Source organism: Scyliorhinus torazame, chromosome X (assembly GCF_047496885.1).
Source record: "Scyliorhinus torazame isolate Kashiwa2021f chromosome X, sScyTor2.1, whole genome shotgun sequence".
NCBI lineage: Eukaryota > Metazoa > Chordata > Chondrichthyes > Carcharhiniformes > Scyliorhinidae > Scyliorhinus > Scyliorhinus torazame.
Genome location: NC_092738.1, coordinates 25274519 through 25298660, shown reverse-complemented (window position 1 = coordinate 25298660; position 24142 = coordinate 25274519). Strand labels below are relative to the sequence as shown.

The following is a 24142-nucleotide window of genomic DNA, read 5'->3' as shown; positions in this document are numbered from 1 at the left end:
TCCATTTTGTCGACAGACAATAGAAAAGTTAGAGCCACAAAAATTCCTGTTCCCAACTTGACAGAGCATAAAAATCTGTCATTTGGGCCATGTGTTTGTCAAGTCTGAAATGGAAGCGCCTTCAAAGCACTACAACAGTTGCGACACCCCTATAACCAGGTCCACAAGTCCAGGTGGAGTAGTCCAATAGACCACTTGGACATCATTTAAGGTCGAGACTTGCTTGTGATCGCTGTGTCTCGAAGAGTTCTGATCTCAACCATCTAAAATCCTCATTGTTGTGCAAGAAGTGTTTCCTGAAGGTGATATATGCAAACGCGCGCGCACAATAATTGCTAATGCCAACAGGTTTGGGACATAACGATGCTTTCTTTCTTCTGCCTTTGCGTGAGGACTCTGCTCGTTAAAAGTGGCTCCTGAGGGAAACTTTAAGAATCATTTTCTCCAAACGTTTGCTCTGTGGGTCCAAAAACTGTAGCCGAGAGCTCAGCTGGCTTCAATTTACTTTCATTAGATCAGTCAAGTGAAGTGACCCAAGCAGCAGGCTTGGTGAAAATAATCCGCTGAATAGGAGCTAGCTGTTGCAGCTCATTAATAGTGAACTTAAGTTACTAAGTAACCCACTCATGTATAGTAATGACCACCCCACTGTACTGCATCTTAAATGTATGTGTGCGCTTGATAGAAATGCTGTAGAGGAGACGCCCAGAGAACTAATCTTCAATAGCTTCCAAATCAAACTCATCAAGTCAAAGGTATTTGAAAGCCTTGAATACAAACTTAAGTCACAGAATCGTTTAACGCAATGTTATTGTCTGACATTCTTTATCCAGACAGGCAGCATAGGGAGAGGAGGAGGCCATTTTGCCCATCTGTTCAATGAGATCTATCTGACTCCATAAACCTGCCTTTATCCCATCTCCCTTATTATGTTTAGTTACCAAAAGATTTATCGATCTCCAATTGAAAATAAACAATTGATCTGGCATCAATTGCTTTTGTGTGCAGAAGTGACTCCAAATTTTGCTCCTGGGAGATCTCGCTCTCATTTTTAGGCTTTTTCTAGGGGCAGCACGGTGGCGCAGTGGTTAGCACTGCTGCCTCACAGCACCGAGGTTCCCAGGTTCGATCCCGGCCCCGGGTCACTGTCCGTGTGGAGTTTGCACATTCTCCCCGTGTCTGCGTGGGTTTCGCCCCCACAACCCAAAGATGTGCAGAGTAGGTGGATTGGCCACGCTAAATTGCCCCTTAATTGGAAAAAATGAATTGGGTACTCTAAATTTATTTATTTTTTAATTAAAAAAAAGATTTTTAGGCTCTTTCTTAGGCTCCCCACTCAGCCCAAACAGTTAGTTTGAACTAACTAATCAGGCTCCAATTGCCAGACTGGGCCCAGTTGTGAAGTCGAGGATCGTTTATCATCCTGAAGTTTGCCCGCTGCTGGAAAAGGCAGGCGTGTGAGCGTGGCACAGGAAGATCGGGTTTTCCACGGGACATTCGAATGCACACCGCGTGAGATCCTGCCACTTGTAATCCCAGGCACCCCATGCTCTGAATCAGTGCAGTTCTGGGAAGTGACCTCTTTGGGTGTGTAAGCTCACATGTCAAGAATGGCCACTTGCCTGAGGTTCAGGAGGACTTCCACCAGTTGTGGAATCAGATCCCAGGAGGAGAACATCAGAACAGGTGGAGGCCCTTCAGCCTCTCAAACCTGTTCCCATATTCATTTAGACCAAGGGTGATGTACAGCCCAATTCCAGAGGTCAGATGTCTTCAGAAGAGCAATAAACTGGAAGAAAACATATTGAAATAGATTGATCTTTGTAATTTTATTTATTTTTCTCTGTACAAAGAAATCACTCTGCTTTACACCATTAGAAATAATTACTAATACCCACAATGTGGCAATAATTTGCTGTAGTTCCCAATCTACCACAAGGTGGCAGTAGATGCCAATTCCTTCGCAGCTCCTGTCTGAGCAGTACAATATCGCCATCTATTGGAATTCATACAGCATCAACCGGTTTTCCCTACAGTTTTTCTCGGATCAAAATGAATTTACTCGCAATGAGACTTGGGAGTTTTGCTGCTTTTAAACATCTCCTTGTTGGGGCGTGAGGTCAGCACGGTATCACAGTGGTTAGCACTGTTGCTTCACAGCGCCAGGGTCCCAGGTTCGATTCCCGGCTTGGGTCACTGTCTGTGCGGAGTCTGCATGTTCTCCCCATGTCTGCGTGGGTTTCCTCCGGGTGCTCCGGTTTCCTCCCACAAGTCCCGGAAGACATGCTTGTTAGGTGAATTGGACATTCTGAATTCTCCCTCTGTGTACCTGAACAGGTGCCGGAGTGTGGCGACTAGGGGCTTTTCACAGTAACTTCATTGCAGTGTAAGCATACTTGTGACACCAATAGAGATTATTATTATAGGTGGCACGGTGACACAGTGGTTAGCACTGCTGCCTCACAGCGCCAGGGACGCGGGTTCAAGTCCAGCCTTGGGTGACTGTCTGTGTGGAGTCTGCACATCCTCCCCGTGTCTGCGCAGGTTTCCTCCGGGTGCTCCGGTTTCCTCCCACAGTCCAAAGATGTGCAGGTTAGGTGGATTTGCCAAGCTACATACAAGACCAGGGATGTACTTCTGAGGCTGTACAAGGCTCTGGTCAGACCCCATTTGGAGTATTGTGAGCAGTTTTGGGCCCCGTTTCTAAGGAAGGATGTGCTGGCCTTGGGAAGGGTCCAGAGGAGGTTCACAAGAATGATCCCTGGAATGAAGAACTTGTCGTACGAGGAACGTTTGAGGACTCTGGGTCTGTACTCGTTGGAGGTTAGAAGGATGAGGGGGGATCTTATTGAAACTTACAGGTTACTGCGAGGCCTGGATAGAGTGGACGTGGAGAGGATGTTTCCACTTGTAGGAAAAACTAGAAGCAGAGGACACCATCTCAGACTAAAGGGACGATCCTTTAAAACAGAGATGAGGAGGAATTTCTTCAGCCAGAGGGTGGTGAATCTGTGGAACTCTTTGCCGCAGAAGGCTGTGGAGGCCAAATCACTGAGTGTGTTTAAGACAGCGATAGATAGGTTCTTGATTAATAAAGGGATCAGGGGTTATGGGGAGAAGGCAGGAGAATGGGGATGAGAAAAATATCAGCCATGATTGAATGGCGTTGCAGACTCGATGGGCCGAGTGGCCTAATTCTGCTCCTATGGTCTTTTGGCCCCTTAGTGTCCAAAGATCTACAGGTTAGTTGGGGTTCAGGGGTTACGGGGATAGTGTGGGGGGAGTGGGCCTGGGTAGGGTGCTCTTTCGGAGGGTTGGTGTAGACTCGATGGGCCGAATGGCCTCCTTCTGCACTGTCGGGATTCTACAATCCTATAATTCTGTGGGTCCTCTCCCAATCATAATCTGAGGAAACTGTCTTTTGGAGAATAACAACGTTGCCCGATCTGGCTACAAGTAGTCTCCTTTCGTAGAGAAGGTAAAGAGGTGATTTACTCAAGGTGTTCAAAATCCTGAGGGGTTATGATCGAGTAAGTAAGGGCTTTCCAGTGGCAGAAGGAGCAGTGACCACAGGACACCAGATTGAAGGCGATTGGCAAAGGAACCAGAGGTGGCATGAGCTATTATTTTTTTAAACACATGAAGTTGCTGAGATCTGGAATCGACTGGCTGAAAGGGAAATAGGTTCAATCGTAGCATTCAAAAGGAAGTGAATAAATGCTTCCCTTCATGTCCAATGAGCTGGATTGGATAGTTCCACTAAAGAGGTTTGAATCTGAAACGATTAGCTTTCTTGCCGCCTTATAAACTTTCAGCACCAGGAATCCGATCGCAATTTGACAGATACATCAATAAATAGACACCACAAGCTATTTTGGGGAGAAATAATGTACTGTGATATGAACATATCTTTTATATATACATGTATGACAGGTTCATTTGCATACAATGTTTATAGGATGATGTCTCAACAACACAGTAACAAGTCAAAGTAATGAATTGGAAGTGGGGGTATTACAGTTTATCTGGACTCGGTTCTTCCCTCTGTGTTCCTACATATGCATTACAGCAAGGGTTACACTGGAACCAAGACTATCTCAACTGATCCATCATCTGCCTCGTCCAAAGAGAGTCCATCGTTTTGCGCTGTCTCTGGCTGTAACTCTGATTCGAGGCACATGACTTTGCACAAAGCTGGGCAGCACGGTGGCGCAGTGGTTAGCACTGCTGCCTCATGGCTCCGAGGACCCGGGTTCGATCCTGGCCCCGGGTCACTGTCCGTGTGGAGTTTGCACATTCTCCCCGTGTCTGCGTGGGTCTCACCCCCACAACCCAAAGATGTGCAGGGTAGGTGGATTGGCCACGCTAAATTGCCCCTTCATTGCAAAAAATGAAAGAATTGGGCACTCTAAATTTATTTTGAAAAGCTTTGCGCAAATAAGGGATGAGACCCCGAGACGTTTAGGATCTCGGGTTAGTGCACTAAATGAAGCGTTGCCCGTTCAGTCAGAGGGAGAGCTATGGTTTTCTCTTCAACCTTCTAGTCGGGTGTGAATGAACCCTTTTGTCAACACAAACAGTTGATGTCTCCAGCACAGTTGCAATCTGTACAGCAGCTTAACTTGTTATGTTTTGCATGAATCGCTGAAATATCACATCAGTGTGACAATCTGTAAAAGTTGCCACAGTCCCAGACGACCGTCGGCTGCTTTCCCCTTTGAGGGGGGAGAGCTGACCGGTGGTTTAACCTGAGGGTCACCACAAGGTGACCAAGGGTCTCAACCGCAAGGTTGAGAAGGCCGGCCGTCATGAATAACCTCAACCGGTACGGGAATTTGACTGGACAGCTAGTTTGTGACGCGGAGCGACGTCAGCAGCGTGGGTTCAATTCCCCGTACCGGCTGAGGTTATTCATGAAGGCCCAGCCTTGCCCCTCGCCTGAGGAGTAGTGATCATCTGGGACTATGGCGACTTTATTTTATACGTTATATTAGAAGTGAATGCAGAGACAAATTTCCATTTTTGTATGGACAATAACTTTCTATTCTATCCAGAAATTAAGCTGATGTGAATTGAAAATTTTCAGGCAAGATTGTGTCAAAAGTCAAACATACTTAAGACGCAAGTCAATTTCAAATGTAACTTCACAGCATCCAAGTGCGCACATTACAATAAGAACCTTTACATCGAAAACCAAAGGATTGGTAATAGCACAAAGCACAGTCTCTACATCCTGATCAATTGCAATTACTTCAAGGGTTAAGATAATACTTTAAAACGAAAATCGTGGCTTCAATTCGTTCAGATCGATTAAGTCACAGCAAATACTTCATTAACTCTAAATTATCAGGCTGCCTAATACTGTCACCATGACTCTGGAGATATATTTGTAAGAGATCGCCCCAGAGACAGTGAAGCAAGTTTCTCTGATTAGGGCCGCACGGTAGCACAAGTGATTAGCACTGTTGCTTCACAGCGCCAGGGTCCCAGGTTCGATTCCCCGCTGGTCACTGTCTGTCCGAGTGGCATCGCATTCAAAGCATTGTCTTGCATCTTTGACTTTGTCTATATATGTGTTTCTGGAACCTACCTCTTCATTCACCTGAGGAAGGAGCAGCGCTCCGAAAGCCAGTGATTCGAAACAAACCTGTTGGACTTTAACCTGGTGTTGTAAGACTTCTGACTGGCATTTAAGTCGAGAAACTGTGACTGGATAAATAAGTTTAAGCGTGCTCTTGCAAATTTTGTGTTAACGTCGTTATTTTGTTACACTCCCCCTGCTTCCAGCAGTGAGCACTCAGTACATGAACCAAGCTGATTTATTCTGGCAATAGGTGGTCTCAAACGATCGATCGCCAGACTGAGCAGAAATATGGCATTCGGTTTGGAATACAAATTATACCTTGATCTTAATCTTCATAAACTTTCAATCCTGCAGTTTATTTTTAAAGGCTGCACAACTCCCCTTCTCAACTTTGACCCTCGCCTGAGGTGTGGTGACCCTCAGGTTAAATCGCCACCGGTCAGCTCTCCCCCTCAAAGGGGAAAACAGCCTATGGTCATCTGGGACTATGGTGACTTTGCTTTTACTTCAAGGTTAAGAGAAACAGGTGACGGATATCAATGGTCTGTGAGTACATATAAATAAGGGATAGGTCCAGGCAGCAGGCAGTCGAGGGGGGGAGGTGTCTGGCCTGACTGTCTGCCCTTGGCTGTGGCTATATTCACAGCCTGGTGGCCTTGGGGAGGGAGGCCGCAGTATCTACAACCATGCTTCAGACCTTCCATAACCAGTGGCATCATTGACTCCAGTTTAGCTGGGGCTCCTTGATGCCACACTCGGTCAAATGCTGCCTTTATGCAAAGGGCAGTCACTCTCACCTCACCTCTGGAGTTCAGCTCTTGTGTCCATGTTTGAACCAAGGATATAATGAGGTCAGGAGCTGAGTGACCCTGGGCGGAACCCAAACTGAGCGTCCGTGAGCAGGTTATTGCTGAGTAAGTGCCACTTGATAGCACTGTTGATGAACCCTTCCATCACTTTGCTGATGATGGAGAGTAGACTGATAGGACGGTAATTGGCTGGGTTGGATTTGTCCTGTTTCTTGTGTACAGGACACACCTGGGCAATTTTCCACATTGCCGGGTAGATGCCAGTGTTGTAGCTGTACTGGAACAGCTTGGCTTGGGGTGCAGCAAGTTCTGGAGCACAAGTCTTCAGTACTATTACCGGGATATTGTCAGGGCCTGTAGCCTTTGCAGTGTCCAGTGTCGTCAGCCGTTTGGACATCACATGGAGTGAATCGTATTGGCTGAAGACTGACATCTGTGATGCTGGGGATCTCTGGAGGAGACCGAGATGGATCATCCACTCGGCACTTCTGGCTGAAGATTGTTGCGAATGCCTCAGCCTTGTCTTTTGCACAGATGTGCTGGGCTCCTCCATCATTGAGGATGGGGATATTTGTGGAGCCTCCTCCTCCAGTGAGTTGTTTAATTGTCCACCACCATTCACAGCTGGATGTGGCAGGACCGCAGAACTTAGATCCTTGGTTGTAAGATTGCTTAGCTCCGTCTATCAATTGCTGCTTATGCAGTCTGGCACACAAGTAGTCCTGTGTTGTAGCTTCACCTCATTGTTCGGTCTGCCTGATGTTGCTCCTGACATGCTGTCCTGCAGACTTCATTGAACCAGGGTTGATCCCCTGGCTGGGTGGTAATGGTCGAGTGGGGGATATACCGGGCCAGGAGGTTACAGATTGGGGTTGAATACAAGTCTGCTGCTGCTGATGGCCCCACAGAGCCTCATGGTGCTCTTTGAGCTGCTAGATCTGTTCAAAATCCATCCCAATTAGCACGGTGGCAGTGCCAGACAACATAGATGATACATGTTTCATTATTCAGTGTGCGTGTGTGTGCTATTTCCTACACAAGATAACAACCACTGTGTCTTTTACACTACAATGTATGTGATTTCACTTCCATGAATTTGAAGATTTCAGTATGTATTGCATGAGTTAAATGTATGTCCATTTTGCTACCTAATGTATATACTTCAGATACAATGGCCTTCATTAGACATTGAGTGAGATTTTCCAAACACAGGTTATTATTGGCGAAGTTCCGTAAGGAATGGGATTCAGCAATAGGATCCCTGCCTATCTGTAATTTGCATTACATCTCCCCAAACCACCTTGTACAGAATTATTTACAATGGGACCCATTGCAGACACTTACATAAATTGTGTTCCTCTCTAAATTTAGTGTCTTCATTCCGTGCATGCATATTGCCATCGAGCAAAACGAAAGCTTACATCTGCAGTGTTTTTGCTCCTCCTTTGTTGCAGCTCTTGTCACTGATACTGCACTGGATTTCCATCTCTTCTGTACCTACCTCGCCAGTGCGCTTGGCAGCCCTTCCCCTGTCCAACAAACAACCACAATGTTAAGCATGAATGATTGGGAAAGGAGAACAAAATATCAGCAAAAGAAATGAGTTGCCCCTCTCGGCGACCAGTTTGGCGGAGAACAGGCAAGAGTCTCAGTCCATTGAACCAGCTTCTCAAACTATATACAACTGACCTCGGGCTGTATGACTCACATTCAATGTGATCAGTAAATATTACATGTGTCACAACTGTATGAAAATACCTCCGATCTATGTGGATAATTGGAATATCATTGCACTTTCTGTGGTGGTCATTTTGTAATGTTCTTTTAGATATTTGATGAATAAAGCATATTTTTGCTAAAACAAAAATATCCAATGGACGCCACTCCATCCATGAAATCTCCCGTGGGATCATTTGGATGAAGCTTAAGACGAAAAGTGAATTTTGAATGCAACACGCTGGGCAAGTTTCACCTGGAATTCAGTGAGCTTGAGCCAGATTTAATAGGATATGTAAAAAAAAAAAATGCGGATAAATCTGGGAGCGATTACATTAAATGAGGTTTAGGAAGAGAAGAGGGCAGCACGGTGGCGCAGTGGTTAGCACAGCAGCCTCACGACGCCGAGGTCCCAGGTTCGAATCCCGGCCCTGGGTCACCGTCCGTGTGGAGTTTGCACATTCTCCCCGTGTCTGCGTGGGTCTCGCCCCCACAGCCCAAAGATGTGCAGGGGAGGTGGATTGGCCGCGCTAAATTGCCCCTTAATGGGAAAATTGAATTGGATACTCGAAATTTACATGAAAAAAAAGAAAGACACGTCGATCGGGATTTAGGGAGATATGGATGTCCGAGCCAAAGTTCAGACAGATATGTTGGATGAGAATGGAAAGAAAATGTCAAATTGGTTTGAGTCTGAGATCTGACAGTCAAGTGAGATTAACAGGAGGTGGAGGCGAGTGTAGGGCAGTGCGCATTAATAATCTCAGAGCTTTTCAGGTAAACTAAAGGTTGAATCTTTGCTGAAGGGGTAAGGCTACACTTGTAACGACCAACGCACTCTGATTTACGTTCAGTAAAATCCACTTAGCAGGACTGTCCTGTAAATGGGGACAAGACTCCAATACAATCGACTTATTCATGAAGGCCCCGCCTTCTCAACCATGACCCTCGCCTGAGGTGTGGTGATCCTCAGGTTAAATCACCACCGGTCAGCTCTCCCCCTCAAAGGGGAAAGCAGCCTATGGTCATCTGGGACTGTGGCGACTTTACTGTTTACAATCAGCTCACAGTCAGGAGGTCACCTACCTGCAGAGTCACTTCCATCTATTTCAGTGTCAGAGTTGCTCTCGTTGTCTGTTGTTTGAAGCGCCTTCTGGGCACATTCCGGACTCCCAGCACCACTGGGTGGCTCTACGAGGTTGGTACTTGTGGCACTGCCATCGCCTGGCAGACTTTCCCCCTGGTCCTCTGACAGCTCCTTCAGCAAGGTCTCTCGTGTGGAGAATTCTTCTGCTTCCATCTCCTGGTGTTGCTGTGTCCTGGAGACTGTATCTACCAACTGTTGCACCTTCTGATCGTCAATGTTTTCCTGCGGGCTCGCTGCCTTTCCTTCCTGTTCTGGAGCGGAGACGTCGCTTTCCCCGTCCATTGTATCCAGAGCTTCCTCACTCTGGCCTGCCTGGTTGCACATGATCACAGTGTCTGAGGAGGCGCTACTGCCCCCGCTGCTCGGAGGCAGCACCTCGCCCTCTTCACCCTTGTCTGGGGTGAAGGGCTGCCCCACCTCTTCACCATCCGACTCCGAATCGGGAGCCGTGTGGCGACGGATCCGGGAAACCGACTCAAACACCATGTCGTGCAGATCCTGAGCAGCTGGCTCAGATCCCTGCTCGCCAACCTTCCAAAGGTCTGGGCGCTCCAAGTCTTCCTCATCCTCTGCACTGGGCCCGGGTGCCACAGGGGCCAAGGAGGTTTCGTCTTCTGATAGTTCTTGCTGTGTTTGACTCTCCTCAGGGATAGGGGTCTTATCACCGGTCTCTCCATTGAACCTCGCCTCATCCAGTAAGTCAGGGGCAACGCCAAGCGGCTGCGAGGCGCCAATCGTTGCTGGTTCGGGATCTTTCTGCCCATCACAGCCTATCTTGCTCTCAAACCCATCCACACGGTCAGCAATCCACTGTCCTGACCTCTTCTCTGTGGGATGCTCCCCAGTCACGTCACTGTGCGTCTCCTCTGGCACAGGCCCCGTCTCCACCAGAAGTTCCCTGGAATCGGTGTCCACATTGGGAAGACCCAGTATACGACTGGCCCTTTTCTCCATGCTTTCCTTCACTTTGGGAGGGGGCGTTGGATCTTCCTTCGTCTCCAGGTCCCTCTTCGTGCTCTCGGAATCTCTGCTATTAGATTGGCTGCCAGTGGTTTCTCTCGATGGCAACATTCCTTGGACTATCCCTCTCACTCTCTCACTTGCGTCTCCCGTTGCACTCCACTCAACGGCCTTCCTGCTGTCAGGGAGGGTGTCCTGTTCAGGGGAAGCTGTGAAACCTTCAACTTCTATCGGGGATGAGAATCTCACACGTTCTTTCTTTGGCGAAGGAATGTATTCCACTTTAACGATTGCAGCGCTGGCGTCGATAATGAATACCCCATCGTGTGTCACGTCTTCACGGTTGAACCGATTGGCTGTCCTCACTGAGGAGTGCAATGGCTCCTTCCATTCTGGAAGCTTCCTTTCTCTCTGCTGATTCGCTACGGTGAGCCGTTTGCCGCCAAAGTGTTGCTCACCGTCCAGCGAAACATCCCAAGCCTGTCTCTTCACAGACCGGGCCTTCCCAAGTACCTTCCATTCCAAAGCCGACACTATCCTGTCATGCCCAATGCCGTCTGGCCCACATCGATTACTGGGTGACACCAGCCCCATTTCCTCTCTCCCGCGGCCTCTGTCCCACTGGGCACCCTCTTGCGCCGCCACCTGCAAGCCCCTCACTGACCATTCAGCGCTCCTTTGATCAAATGTCTCTTTCCTCATTGCGTCCTCAGGGTCTCTCCACCTTGTCATTCCTTCCCCATCTCCAGGAGCAAACTGCTGTCTCGTTCTGTCTCCAAGTGCCTGCTTATTGCCCGCACTGAAGTTGTGGTCTGAATTTGAAGTATAATTCAGATTCCGCCAGCCATGTGTCTCAATATCGTGGTCGGCGCTTCTATATTTCATCGTGTCTGGATGAAACTCCTGCCTGCTTGGGGAAGGGTGTGCTTCCACACAATCTGGAGGCCTTCTTGCCTCCAGGTTGGCAGAGTTCGAACCTTGAAGCTCATCAAAGCGTCTCTCACGCTGGGTCATCCGGGGTGGCTCAAGCCCATCTGGCCAGCTTGGCACATCTGACGTCCTGCCAACTTTGGGCAGTGTATGTGACCTGGGGTCCTGGGCCTTCTGAGTGCAATCGGGCCTCGAGATCAGACAGAAGACAACTTCACCTCTTTTACTTCGAAGGACATCCCCCTTCATCCTGCTCCTCGCCTGGTTCTCTAGATCCTCGTCTCGGAGCCAACCGTCCGATTCAATATGTGGATTTGACGCTTTCATACCTCCGTGTTTGAGATCAGATCGTCTCGGTTTTTCCTTGGCGCTTTTTCCAGACGTGTGATAAAGTGGGAGGCTCACATCTCCTGGGCGCTGTGTAACTCCGGGAGATAGGTATGCCCCCATGGTGCGCCAGCCACCATAACTGGTGCCAGGATCCCGTTCAGTCACCAGTGCACCAAAACGTTCAGGATCGATACATTTTCTCTCCTGATGCACCTGGCCCATTTTCTCATTTCTACTAACTTGGGAACAATTGCGTCTGTCGGCAGGCATGTTTGCAAAGCCTTCCTGAGGAGGTTTAAATCCTAGTTCTGAAGCTGGGGGATAAATTCGGTCTCGTCCGCCATCAAATGGGTCCGGATTTCTGGCTGGAAATGCGGCTTTCACATTTGACCCGGAAACACCATAGCCGCCCTGAGGTTTTCTCTCTCGCCCCAATGCTTGCTGGCGGACATATTGAGGCATCTCATAATGGCCTGGAAAGCTGGGAGTCTTTTGAACAGGAGCTGGACTTTTCTGCACATTCCTCTGGTGGTTCTCCAACTGTGCAACTTTCCTCTCCTGATCCGCTCTCACTTTCATCTGCAAGTACATCTTGTAGCTTGGAGGTTTCAGGGGGCGTTCTTTGTAGCCCTTGCCTTCGAAACTACTGGGCGATGGAAGAATTCTCCTTTCTGATGGCTCTGTCTGGGGGCCAAGCTGTCTGTAGTCCGATAGATAGGCAGCTTCTCTGTGGGGAGAGTGGTCTCTTGTCCAATGCTCTTTAGAAAATGGATAAACTTCAGCCTGTGTGGAATTGGCGGGTTGGTTGAGGGGAGGTGATTGGGGCAAATCCCTTATGTAGAGGGGCTCCCATTCCTCATAGATTGGCTCATACAGTAGAGGCAGAGGTCGACGAATGTGCTTTTGCTGATAGCCCAGTGGCCTTTTGAACTGCTCGGGGGAACCCCAGCCTCTTCCCAAGTTCATGCCGCTTTCCCATGCCTCCTGCGGCCTCATGTAGCACACGTCCCTTTTCTCTTTCGACTCCCACATTTCCAGGTCTTCCAGGCCCCCCCTGTCCCAGTGCCCCGCGTCCCTGGGCGCATTCACGTCTTTGCCCGTCGCTACTTTGCCGGACATGCCGGCCCGTGGGTCGCTGTGTCCCTTTCTGTGGTGCGGGTCCCCTCGATTCGTGGAATCCTGCAAAATGTACGGAATCGGCTCGTTCTGCCTCCTGGAGTTGACATTTCTCTCCGTTCTCACCGAGGCCAGAGGTGGCATCAAAGCGTTTTCCCAATAACTGCAAACAAAAACAAATCAATATCTTTTTTCTGGGTGAAGTGAATGAAATGCAAATTTAACAAATATATCCTTCAAGACTAAGATTCATCAGGCTGAGTATTTGTTCACTGTTCATCATAATCATAACGGGCGGCACGGTAGCACAGTGGTTAGCATTGTTGCTTCACAGCGCCAGGGTGCCAGGTTCGATTCCCGGCTTGGGTCACTGTCTGCGCGGGGTCTGCACGTTCTCCCTGTGTCTGCGTGGGTTTCCTCCGGGTGCTCCGGTTTCCTCCCACAGTCCCGAAAGACGTGCTGTTAGGTGAATTGGACATTCTGAATTCTCCCTCTGTGACCCGAACAGGCGCCGGAATGTGGCGACGAGGGCATTTTCACAGTAACTTCATTGCAATGCAAGCTGACTTGTGAGAATAAAGATTATTATTAAAGATTATAATTATGGCAGCATGTGGTGCAGTGGTTAGCACTGGGACTGTGGCGCTGAGGACCCGGGTTCGATCCCGGCCCTGGGTCACTGTCCGTGTGTAGTTTGCACGTTCTCCCCATGTCTTCGTGGGTTTCACCCCAAAAGCCCAAAGATGTGCAGGTTAGGTGGATTGGCCAGACTAAATTGCCCCTTAATTGGAAAAGAATATATATAATTGGGTACTCTAAATTTATTTTTAAAAAGATTATTATTAGAAGCCTGCAGCTGATGGACAAACCCATCTGTTATTATATTATGGACGTAGGTGGATTGGCCATGCTAAATTGACCTTTAATTGGATAAAAAATGTAAAAAATCAAACACGGTTGTCCCGAATGACAATGGATCTTGAATGGATCATCCTTTGTATTCTCACGATTGAGGTTAAGTCTGAATGGGACAAGGTAACTGAGGCTGTGGGCATATCCCTCTACCTCTGCTGCTAGCAGTCTTTTTAGCCCCTAAATTGCCTGCTACATCTTGGACACCATTTCTGGGCCTAAGTTCCTAATAGGCACATGGAGCACACCAGAATGACAGGGAGTGGGATAGCTTGATCTTGGTTTTGGACAATGCTCGGCACAACATCGAGGGCCGAAGGGCCTGTTCTGTGCTGTTCTATCTCCCGATCATGACTGAACCGGATGCCAATTTTCCCCTTCCTGTGCACTGGAGGCACAGAGGCACCCCTACGCTCCACTGGCTAAGAGCAGCCACCTCCAGAGAGCCTAATGATCAAACCTGGCCGTGTATCTTAGAATGACACTATCAAACGTGTCTCTAGACTCACCGACAGCAACCTCTGGATCTTTTGTGTTCCTCTGCCCATGGGCGGACTCCGGAAGCCACTGCCACTTTTAGTGGAGCAATAGCAGCCAGTACTGACTGTTTCCCAGTCATTACTAACTACAAAGTCCGGGTCACGAGTTAAATCGCTGCTTTGTAAAAACCCGTTGCTTTTTTTATTCTCAAGGGCAGTTTGGACCAGCGTTGCCACATCCCAAGAAGGAATTCTTAAAAATAAACCAGTACAAATGGAACTTTGAACGCTGGATTCCGGCAATTACACAAGCTGGGATGTTCGGGTAGGTCAATTGTTTTATGATGTGAAGCTACAGATTCTGTAATCAGGAAAGACGTACTAAAGATTGGCCTGCATGGCTGAGGGCATCAGCTTTCAATTTTACTGATACCTTTGACCTTTAATTATCATGTCACACCACGTCAAATTAATTGGCAGATTAGCCTGTTCCTTTACTTTGATGGGTCATGGTTCCACATCTAATCTAATTGTTTTATTTGCATTGCATGTGTGGAAACCGTTCCGACATCAAATGGACATTACAGTTATATAGTGCGTGCTCGAACAAGAGCAACATTTGCCTAGTCTGCCAGGTGAATGACTATTGTGTGCTCTCTAAGAGGCCTATATATAGCTCCATTGAAGGTTAGAGCATCAAGTGCAACAAGGACAGATGACGCAGGTTAGAACTTAGTCACAACTCAAAATATGCCACTAGCTTAATATATGGAGCAGTGTCCCAGCACATGTTCCTATCCAAATCACTTTGGAGATCATTGCTCCAGGCAAGTGACCAAACTGGAACTTAAACACTTACTCAAACAGATTCCTTATCCTCTACAAGATGAACAAATTCATTGGTGCTTACCTGTAACTCCCAGGAAAGGTCCCATATCGACCCAGAGATTCAAAGTTGTCATAATTCCTCATTCCAGAGTTCATTTTCTCTCTTTATTTAAATTTTCACCTTCAAAGGGGAACAAAATGATTCACTCACAAGGAGAAAAAGACGCTTGGATATCAATATACTGCTGAATATCATAGTGCTTTATTCTATATGTACTGAAATGTGCCTATCTTTATACGACAATAATTCCCATTGCTCAAAGCTCCACTTCAGAGCAGCAGGCCTTGCGAACACAGGGATGTGATTCGGGACTGGAAGCAGTACACAACGGCCGTTGTTCAGTGGGGAGCATGATCATTTGAATCAGAAGGTCATGGTTCAAGCCCTGGGCGGCACGGTGGCGCAGTGGTTAGCACTGCTGCCTCACGGCGCCGAGGACCCGGGGTTCGAATCCCGGCCCTGGGTCACTGTCCGTGTGGGGTTTGCACATTCTCCCCGCGTCTGCGTGGGTTTCGCCCCCACAACCCAAAGACATACAGAGTAGATGGATTGGCCACGCTAAATTGCCCCTTCATTGGAAAAAAAGAATTGGGTACTCGAAATTTTTTTTTTTAATGGCTCAAGCCCCATTTCAGCGACATCATCCAAGCTGACACTCTCTGACTACAGTACTTCGGGGGGGGGGGGTAGATTATCTGGTCATTATCGCAGTGCTGCTTGCGGGATCTTGCTGTGCACCATTTGCCCATCACATTTTGTGCTTTACAACAGGGACAATACTTCAAAAATACTCAAGGGGAAATGGAGAACAAAAATAAGAGAACAAGTCAGAGATCATAGAATTATCATAGAATTTACAGTGCAGAAGGAGGCCATTCGGCCCATTGAGTCTGCACCGGCTCTTGGAACGAGCACCCTACCCAAGGTCCACACCTCCACCCTATCCCCATAACCCAGTAACCCCACCCAATACTAAGGGCAATTTTGGACACTAAGGGCAATTTAGCATGGCCAATCCACCTAACCTGCACATCTTTGGACTGTGGGAGGAAACCGGAGCACCCGGAGGAAACCCACGCACACACGGGGAGGACGTGCAGACTCCGCACAGGCAGTGACCCAAGCCGGGAATCGAACCTGGGACCCTGGAGCTGTGAAGCAATTGTGCTATCCACAATGCTACCGTGCTGCCCTTTTCTAGGTGTAGGTCTAGATCTAGGTGTACAGGTCCACAGGTCACTGAAAGGGGCAACACAGGTGGAGAAGGTAGTCAAGAAGGCATACGGCATGCTTGCCTTCATTGGCCGGGGCATTGAGTATAAGAATTGGCAAGTCATGTTGCAGCTGCATAGAACCTTAGTTAGGGCACACTTGGAGTATAGTGTTCAATTCTGGTCACCACACTACCAGAAGGATGTGGAGGCTTTAGAGAGGGTGCAGAAGAGATTTACCAGGATGTTGCCTGGTATGGAGGGCATTAGCTATGAGGAGAGGTTGAATAAACTCGGTTTGTTCTCACTGGAACGACGGAGGTTGAGGGGCGACCTGATAGAGGTCTACAAAATTATGAGGGGCATAGACAGCGTGGATGGTCAGAGACTTTTTCCCAGGGTAGAGGGGTCAATTACTAGGGAGCATAGGTTTAAGGTGCGAGGGGCAAGGTTTAGAGGAGATGTACGAGGTAAGTTTTTTACACAGAGGGTAGTGGGTACCTGGAACTTGCTGCTGGAGGAGGTGGTGGAAGCAGGGACGATAGTGACATTTAAGGGGCATCTTGACAAATACATGAATAGGATGGGAATAGAGGGATACGGACCCCGGAAGTGGAGAAGATTGTAGTTTAGATGGGCAGCATGGTCGGCACGCGCTTGGAGGGCCGAAGGGCCTGTTCCTGTGCTGTACTTTTCTTTGTTCTTTGTTCCTTGTTAACATCACCCTCAGGCAGAGTAAAAAAGGTGACAAGTGGGAGACGGGAGGTGGTCAATGCAGGATTGAGGGTGTTGTACCTAAATGCGCACAGTATACGGAACAAGGTAAATGAGCTTGTTGCGCACATTGAAATTGGCCGGTACGATGTTGTGGGCATCACAAAGACGTGGCTGCAAGGGGATCAGAGCTGGGATCTAAATATCCAAGGATAGATGTCCTATCGAAAGGACAGGCAGATGGGCAAAGGGGGCGGGGTTGCATTGTTAGTAAGGAATGAAGTTAAATCGATAGCAAGGAGCGATATAGGACCAGATGGCATAGAATTTCTGTGGGTAGAGTTGAGGAATCACAAAATCACAACGGTAAAAAGACCCTGATGGGGGTTATGTACAGGCCCCCTAGCAATAGTCAGGATGTGGGGCAGAAAATAAATCAGGAGATAGAGATTGTTAAATAGGTTAGGAGCCCATAGTGTTCAGGGTAAGATCCTGGCATGGATAGAGGATTGGCTGACTGACAGAAGGCAGAGAGTGGGGATAAAGGGGTCTTTTTCAGGATGGCAGCCGGTGACTAGTGGTGCGCCTCAGGGGTCTGTGCTGGGACCACAACTTTTCACAATATACATTAATGGTCTGGAAGAAGGTACTGAAGGCACTGTTGCTAAGTTTGATGATGATACAAAGAGCTGCCGAGGGATAAGTAGTATTGGGGAAGCAGGGAGGCTGCAGAAGGATTTGGACAAGCTAGGAGAGTGGGCAATGAAGTGGCAAATGAAATACAATGTGGAAAAGTGTGAGCTTATGCACTTTGGAAGGAGGAATTTAGGCACAGACTATTTTCTAAATGGGGAAATGCTTAGGAAATCAGGAGCTCAAAGGGACTTGGGAGTCCTTGTTCATGATTCTCTTAAGGTTAATGTGCAGGTTCAGTCGGCAATTAAGAAGGCAAATGCAATGTTAGTATTCATGTCAAGAGGGCTAGAATACAAGACCAGGGATGTACTTCTGAGGCTGTATAAGGCTCTGGTCAGACCCCATTTGGAGTATTATGAGCAGTTTTGGGCCCCATATCTAAGGAAGGATGTGCTGGCCTTGGAAAGGGTCCAGAGGAGGTTCACAAGAATGATCCCTGGAATGAAGAACTTGTCGTATGAGGAACGGTTGAGGACTCTGGGTCTGTACTCGTTGGAGTTTAGAAGGATGAGAGGGGATCTTATTGAAACGTACAAGATACTGTGAGGTCTGGATAGAGTGGACGTGGAGAGGATGTTTCCACTTGTAGGAAAAACTAGAACCAGAGGACACCATCTCAAACTAAAGGGACGATCCTTTAAAACAGAGATGAGGAGGAATTTCTTCAGCCAGAGGGTGGTGAATCTGTGGAACTCTTTGCCGCAGAAGGCTGTGGAGGCCAAATCACTGAGTGTCTCTAAGACAGAGATAGATAGGTTCTTGATCAATAAGGAGATCAGGGGTTATGGGGAGAAGGCAGGAGAATGGGGATGAGAAAAATATCAGCCATGATTGAATGGCGGAGCAGACTCGATGGGCCGAGTGGCCTAATTCTGCTCCCGTCTCTTATGGTTTTAAAAAGTACTTCATGGGCTGTCGAGTACTTTGCCCACGTCGCAAATCAATGAAAGGCGCCGTGTAAACGCAAATCTTTCTTTTGTCAAGTATTAATTTATTTGATACGGAGAAGGTTTGAAATTCAGGAACTTCCAGGAGAAAAGCAATGATAACAAGGAATTGGTGCAAAAAATGTAAATTAAAAAACCAAGCCACCGATCCAATAACGATGCCCAGATAATGACAAGTTTCATCCCTAATGTAAGCTATTTTGTTTTGCAACACCCGTAATTGTTCCATTCGAAATGAGGGAGAATGAAGTAAATCTTCTCAGAGTTGCTCTCTGAACAAGTTTCATACTTTGCTACATGGGACGATTTACTGTAGCATTTGGAAAACACGGAAAATCTCTGTAACTACTCACCAACTGCTCAATGTATAGTGCAGCCCTCCGTATCGCTCTCTCGCTGTGTCGCCTTCCGTTGCTGTGCCCCAGCTACTGTTTAACTCACCGCCTTGCTGGATTCCAAATGATGAGTTATTATTTGAGAATATGCTCTAATGAAGTCCTGTGTTTTCTTTTCTTCCCCTCTTGGTGCTATGGAATTCAACTCCGAGTGAGATTAGCAACACTTGTCATTTACTGCGAAAGTGCAATAATTACAAACTGCACAGATTGGAGTCAAAAGGACTCTCGGGCACCAACACTCCCACCAAATTCTGCACAAATTCCTCCTCATGTGGAAGTAATGAGTTGAAAGCATCCTGCTCATAGTGTTGATGTCAGCATGTTCTGAAAGTTGTACTGACAGCAAAAACATTGATGGCCACGTTCTTTCCCTCTCTCTCGCTGATATCATTTGGCCATTACCTCATTATTTTTGGGAATGAACACATTTCGGCGTGTTTCGGTGAACTTGTTCCGAGGAAGACGAGGCAAGAATTTGTCCCATTTTGTCACACAGGGTGCTGAGGTGCCATATCGCGGATTGAAGCCATTTCAAACTCCTCCATTGAGCGAAGCGAGAAGGGCCACAGTGGGGGATTGGTAACGGCAAATCAGGTGGAATTCTGACAAATTGCTGCTCGTTTAACATTGTGTTCCTACTTTTGCCTATCTCCAGCCCCGGCCCCAGTTCATCTCTTCACATTTGTTGCGACTGCACTTGTGTTTTATTCCCAAATATTTTAATTTCCACAGATTCTCCTTCGCCCTCTCCCACACTTTTGAGCAACAAGGTCAAGATATTTCTCTGCAACTGTTGCCAATTGGCAGTTCCGCACTCGTCCTGCAAAGCACAGATTAGAGCGAAATGTTTACTTCTCCTAACTCCAGTTGGCGAAATATTCCATTATTAATACAATTAATGTCGCAATTTTTTAAAAATGTGTTGATTGAAAATTTTAAACCTTAAACCTATGCCCCCTAGTAATTGACCCCTCTACCCTGGGGAAAAGCCTCTGACTATCCACTCTGTCTATGCCCCTCATAATTTTGTATACCTCTATCAGGTCGCCCCTCAACCTCCGTTGTTCCAGTGAGAACAAACCGAGTTTATTCAATCGCTCCTCATAGCTAATGCCCTCCATACCAGGCAACATTCTGGTAAATCTCTTCTGCACCCTCTCTAAAGCCTCCACATCCTTCTGGTAGTGTGGCGACCAGAATTGAACACTATACTCCAAGTGTGGCCTAACTAAGGTTCTATACAGCTGCAACAAACAAACCTGGTGGACTTTAACCTGGTATTGTAAGGCTTCTTGCAAAAAACAGTAAGCTGAATATAAACCACTAAACACTACTACTAATAACCCTAACCCCAAACAGAACAATAACACGAAGCTCATTATCTAAAACAGAAATAATATACTGAGCTGCTGTCAACCCCTCAGCACCGCTCCCATTAGCTAACTCTTCGGCTAACAGGGTGGCTCCCGCCAGAAAGTGAAGAAAAATGCTTGCAGCAAAAAGGACACATAGTATAAAAACCCCTTAAAACATAGCACTCCTATATATTTTCACAACAGTTAGAACAAATCGAACAAAACCCCACATAGAATTAAACCCCCTGTCCAAGTCCAACTTGCAAAACATTCAACCCCAACAAGAACAGAAAAATACAAACGTGAACAAGGAACCCCAACAATTCTACATATCAACATGCCCATCCCCACTATCCAAAAACCTCAAACATCCCCGCGTCCAGCCCATGCTTCTTTACAAAGGAATCCACCTCGCCCAGCTCATCAAAAAAGGTATTTTCCCTTAAAAGTCACTCTTAGCGGCGTCAGGTACACAACCCCAAACTGGACTTGGCTTTTATGTATGGAGGCTTTGGCCTTGTTGAATGCCGCCCGCTTCTTTGCCAGCTCACTTGGCATGATGCTCCTTTGCCCATCTCAGGACCCGCTCATTGGGACGGGGCTTCTGTCGAGGTGCCTGGTGGGCTCGATCCAGCTCGGGAGGGGATGTGAGTCTATCCTCCCCCACCATCGTCCCAAACATCTTTGCAAAATGCTGTGTGGGAGCTGGGCCTTCCGTCCCCTCCGGCAGCCCCACAATTTGGGCGTTTTGCCTCCTGGAACGATACTCCAAATTGTTCACTTTGGCCTTCAGCGCTTTATTCCCATCAGCCATCAGAGACACCTCGGCTTCCAGAGAGGCAATCTGGTCACTTATGCCTCTAAAGGGCCACCACCCCCCCCCCCCCCCCCCGCCCCCCAGGCCCTGTATCGCCCCCGCCCCCCAGGCCCTGTATCGTGTCACCATGTGCCTTGGCCGTTTTGTTGGTCCACTCCAATGCCAAACGAATGGGAGCCAAGGCCTCTTCCATTGATCGACACAACCCGCCATTGTTTGTCAAATTCTGCCGCCAAGGTGCTAATAAGCATCTCGGCCGTGAGTGGAGTGGCCGGAGTCACAGCGGCTGCCTCCGCCATTTTCTCCACCAACGAGCCCCAAAAGGCCTCTGACTCAGTCAACGAATGGCTACTTTCAGGCTTTTTCCCTCTGGGGTTTCTTGGCATTTCACCCGTGTCGGTACCTTAGCACATTAAACAGGTGGGTTTTTTAATTAAAATACCCCCAAAATGAAAAGGACTAAAAGAGCAGTACCCTAGCGGGAGCCACCTCCAACCAATAAAATGCAAGACGCAAGGGTTTGGCAGACGAAAGAGTTGGATGGGTGACTTGATCAGACTATCAGGACTGGAAAGGGAAGATCAGTATTGCTCAATTTGTTGTCATTGAAAGGACAATTTTGTACTTTTCAAACACACACACACGTACACACTCGCCAAGACTGCTTAACTTCCCCTGACTTGGTCTTCCTTGTCGTATTATGGTCTCTGGGATAACACAGGCTGCAACTGGATGCAGCTTTAACCAAAAGATACTCCAGACCTTGAAGTTAGTTCAATCTGATTTATTGAACCAGTAGCACAGTTAGCACAGTTCTCTGTGAGTTTGACTCTCTACTAACCCAAGTGTGGTTACTCTGCCTGACTGAACCAGACTAGCTCTTAGCCGCGTGCTGGAGGTGTGATACTGTACATACACCCTGACTCACTCTGTAGATGTTCATCAGTGGAAAGAGGCGGAGAGTGCCTTGTGCCTTTTATAGCGAGATACCACCCCTGAGTGTCCTGCCTAATCATTGGTCATGTCCTGTTCTCTGTGTTCATTAGCTGCCTGTCTGTATATTATTATCTGCATATCATGACACTCCTCATTTGAACCTGGATTTAAAGTGAGGTAATTGACTGGAATTAGTGTTCAACCCAGTGCAGGGGGCGGGGCGGAGGGGGGGGGGGGGGGAAGAGGGATGTCAACTTGCAAGCAGATTCCTTTACCACTTATTATGTAAGTTTTGGAAAAGTTTGACTAAAATCCCTAAGCTTTAAAAGGAAAGGATTGTTTATTTTAAGCGTCTGGCCGTTTGTGGGATCACCCTGTGCACAAACTACCTGTTGGGTTTCCCACATTACAATGGCCACGACACTTCAAAAAGAATGTCATTGGCTGTGAAGTACTTTGGGACACTCCATAAGTACAAGACTTTTCCTTGTTCCTCAAACTTGGTTCTGCTGGTTGGTGAGCTTTGAAACCCTGGTCAGGAGCAAGCAACAATTTATCCTCCCGTTTATCCGTCTGACCTGGCACGTCACTCCATTTTCGAATCATGGCTGTGTGTGTGTGTATTTGCCTTTTCATAAAAGTCATCGCATGATGCAATTAGTGTCCCCAAATCACAACGGCCAGCTTTGCATGACTTTGGGGAATATGCTCTCCAGAGAAAACAAAAGATCAAATTGATGTTCCGACTGCATTTTATTATTCTGACAAAACAATTACTTTTTTTCCTTCACAAAGTGAGCACATTCATTTCAACTGCAGGGCGGAACCCTCTTGATAGCAGAGATGCTGAAACCAGCCTGAGGCAATATAGAATTCCTGAATGCAGCGTTAATGATCTGGCAGACGATTTCTCTTGCTTTTAATTTCTCACAGTCTGTCCAAAAACTCCACCGAGGTTGAATGGGGATTTACAGAGAGATTAGCAGACACCAGCTCAGCACAAAGTGATCAAGCAGGGCCTGAGTCCGAGGCCAGGATTATTTCCACAACTGCCCCTCGCTCACTCACAGAACCAGAGCAACATTAAAGCCAATTGTTGAATTTTTGCAATTTATTTAAAAAATGAATTACCGAAAGTTGGCATCAGCTTCCCACTTCCAATGAATTGCATCCTCCACACGCCAACAGTTTAGCTACTTTAGAGGCATGGTGTTTTTACAGCACAGAAAGAGGCTCTTTGGCACATCACCTCCGTGCTGGTCATCAAGCACTTATCTATTCTAATCCCATTTTCCAGCACTTGGCCTTGTATGTTGTGGCATTTCAAGAGTTCATCTAAATGCTTCTTTTTTCCCCCCATCAATTTAAAGTACCCAATTCATCTTTTTCCCCCCAATTAAGGGACAATTTAGCGTGGCCAATCCACCTACCCTGCACATCTTTTGAGTTGTGGGGGTGAAACCCACGCAAACACGGGGAGAATGTGCAAACTCCACACGGAATGGGCGGCACGGTAGCGCAGTGGTTAGCACTGTTGCTTCACAGCGCCAGGGTCCCAGGTTCGATTCCCGACTTGGGTCACTGTCTGTGTGGAGTCTGCACGTTCTCCCCCGTGTCTGCGTGGGTTTCCTCCGGTGCTCCGGTTTCCTCCCACAAGTCCCGAAAGACGTGCTGTTAGGTGAATTGGACATTCTGAATTCTCCCTCTGTGACCCGAACAGGCGCCGGAATGTGGCGACGAGGGGATTGTCACAGTAACTTCATTGCTGTGTTAATGTAAGCCTACTTGTGACAATAAAGATTTTTTTTTTAAAGAAATATTTTAATTCAAATTTTTACATATTTTCAACAAACCCCCACCTTACAGAAAAAAGAAAAACAAAGAACACATAAATAAACATCTTACAACTACATCAGGGCTAATCCACTGTGCTGCCCAGAGTGCCTTATTTTTACTGAGTTGAATCACGCAGCCCTTTCTCTAATTGCATATTGAGGCCTGCAATCATACAACTGAAACCTTCACAACCTGGTCTGGATATCCCTTCAATTGAGTTAACACTAGATGAGACAAGTCTCAATTCACATCATCGAAGTGACCTTAGTCCACAGTAAGGGGAACATACAAAGGAATACCATCGCTTCATTCAATTGGTGATCTTCACAATGGTATAAGATAATGAAAACGCAATGCTGC

The 24142-nt window shown here is 47.4% G+C and overlaps 1 protein-coding gene and 1 long non-coding RNA gene across 2 annotated transcripts in view; one reads left to right on the top strand and one right to left on the bottom strand.

Annotated features, from left to right (window-relative positions):
- The first annotated feature begins 202 nt into the window (after positions 1-202).
- The window catches only part of LOC140405365 (uncharacterized), a 35455-nt gene continuing 11515 nt past the window's right edge, over positions 203-24142 (top strand). Inside the window, exons 1-2 of the long non-coding RNA XR_011938603.1 lie at positions 203-302; positions 14197-14308. This is a non-coding gene — a long non-coding RNA (uncharacterized lncRNA). The remainder of the gene's footprint in view (positions 303-14196; positions 14309-24142) is intronic.
- LOC140405420 (uncharacterized) lies at positions 3276-12749 on the bottom strand. The gene is made up of 2 exons (XM_072493818.1): positions 9196-12749; positions 3276-7922 (listed from the first exon to the last, which is right to left on the bottom strand). The coding sequence occupies exons 1-2, from the start codon at positions 12734-12736 to the stop codon at positions 7891-7893; spliced, it is 3573 nt and encodes a 1190-aa protein (XP_072349919.1). The 5' UTR covers positions 12737-12749; the 3' UTR covers positions 3276-7890.

What these genes read in the sequence shown, in the direction of transcription:
- LOC140405420 (XM_072493818.1), bottom strand. Translation starts at nt 12,736, where the DNA reads ATGCCACCTCTGGCCTCGGTGAGAACGGAGAGAAATGTCAACTCCAGG. An exon ending in AGATGGAAGTGACTCTGCAG is followed by an intron (nt 7,923 to 9,195) that starts GTAGGTGACCTC and finishes TTTGTTGGACAG; the next exon opens with GGGAAGGGCTGCCAAGCGCA.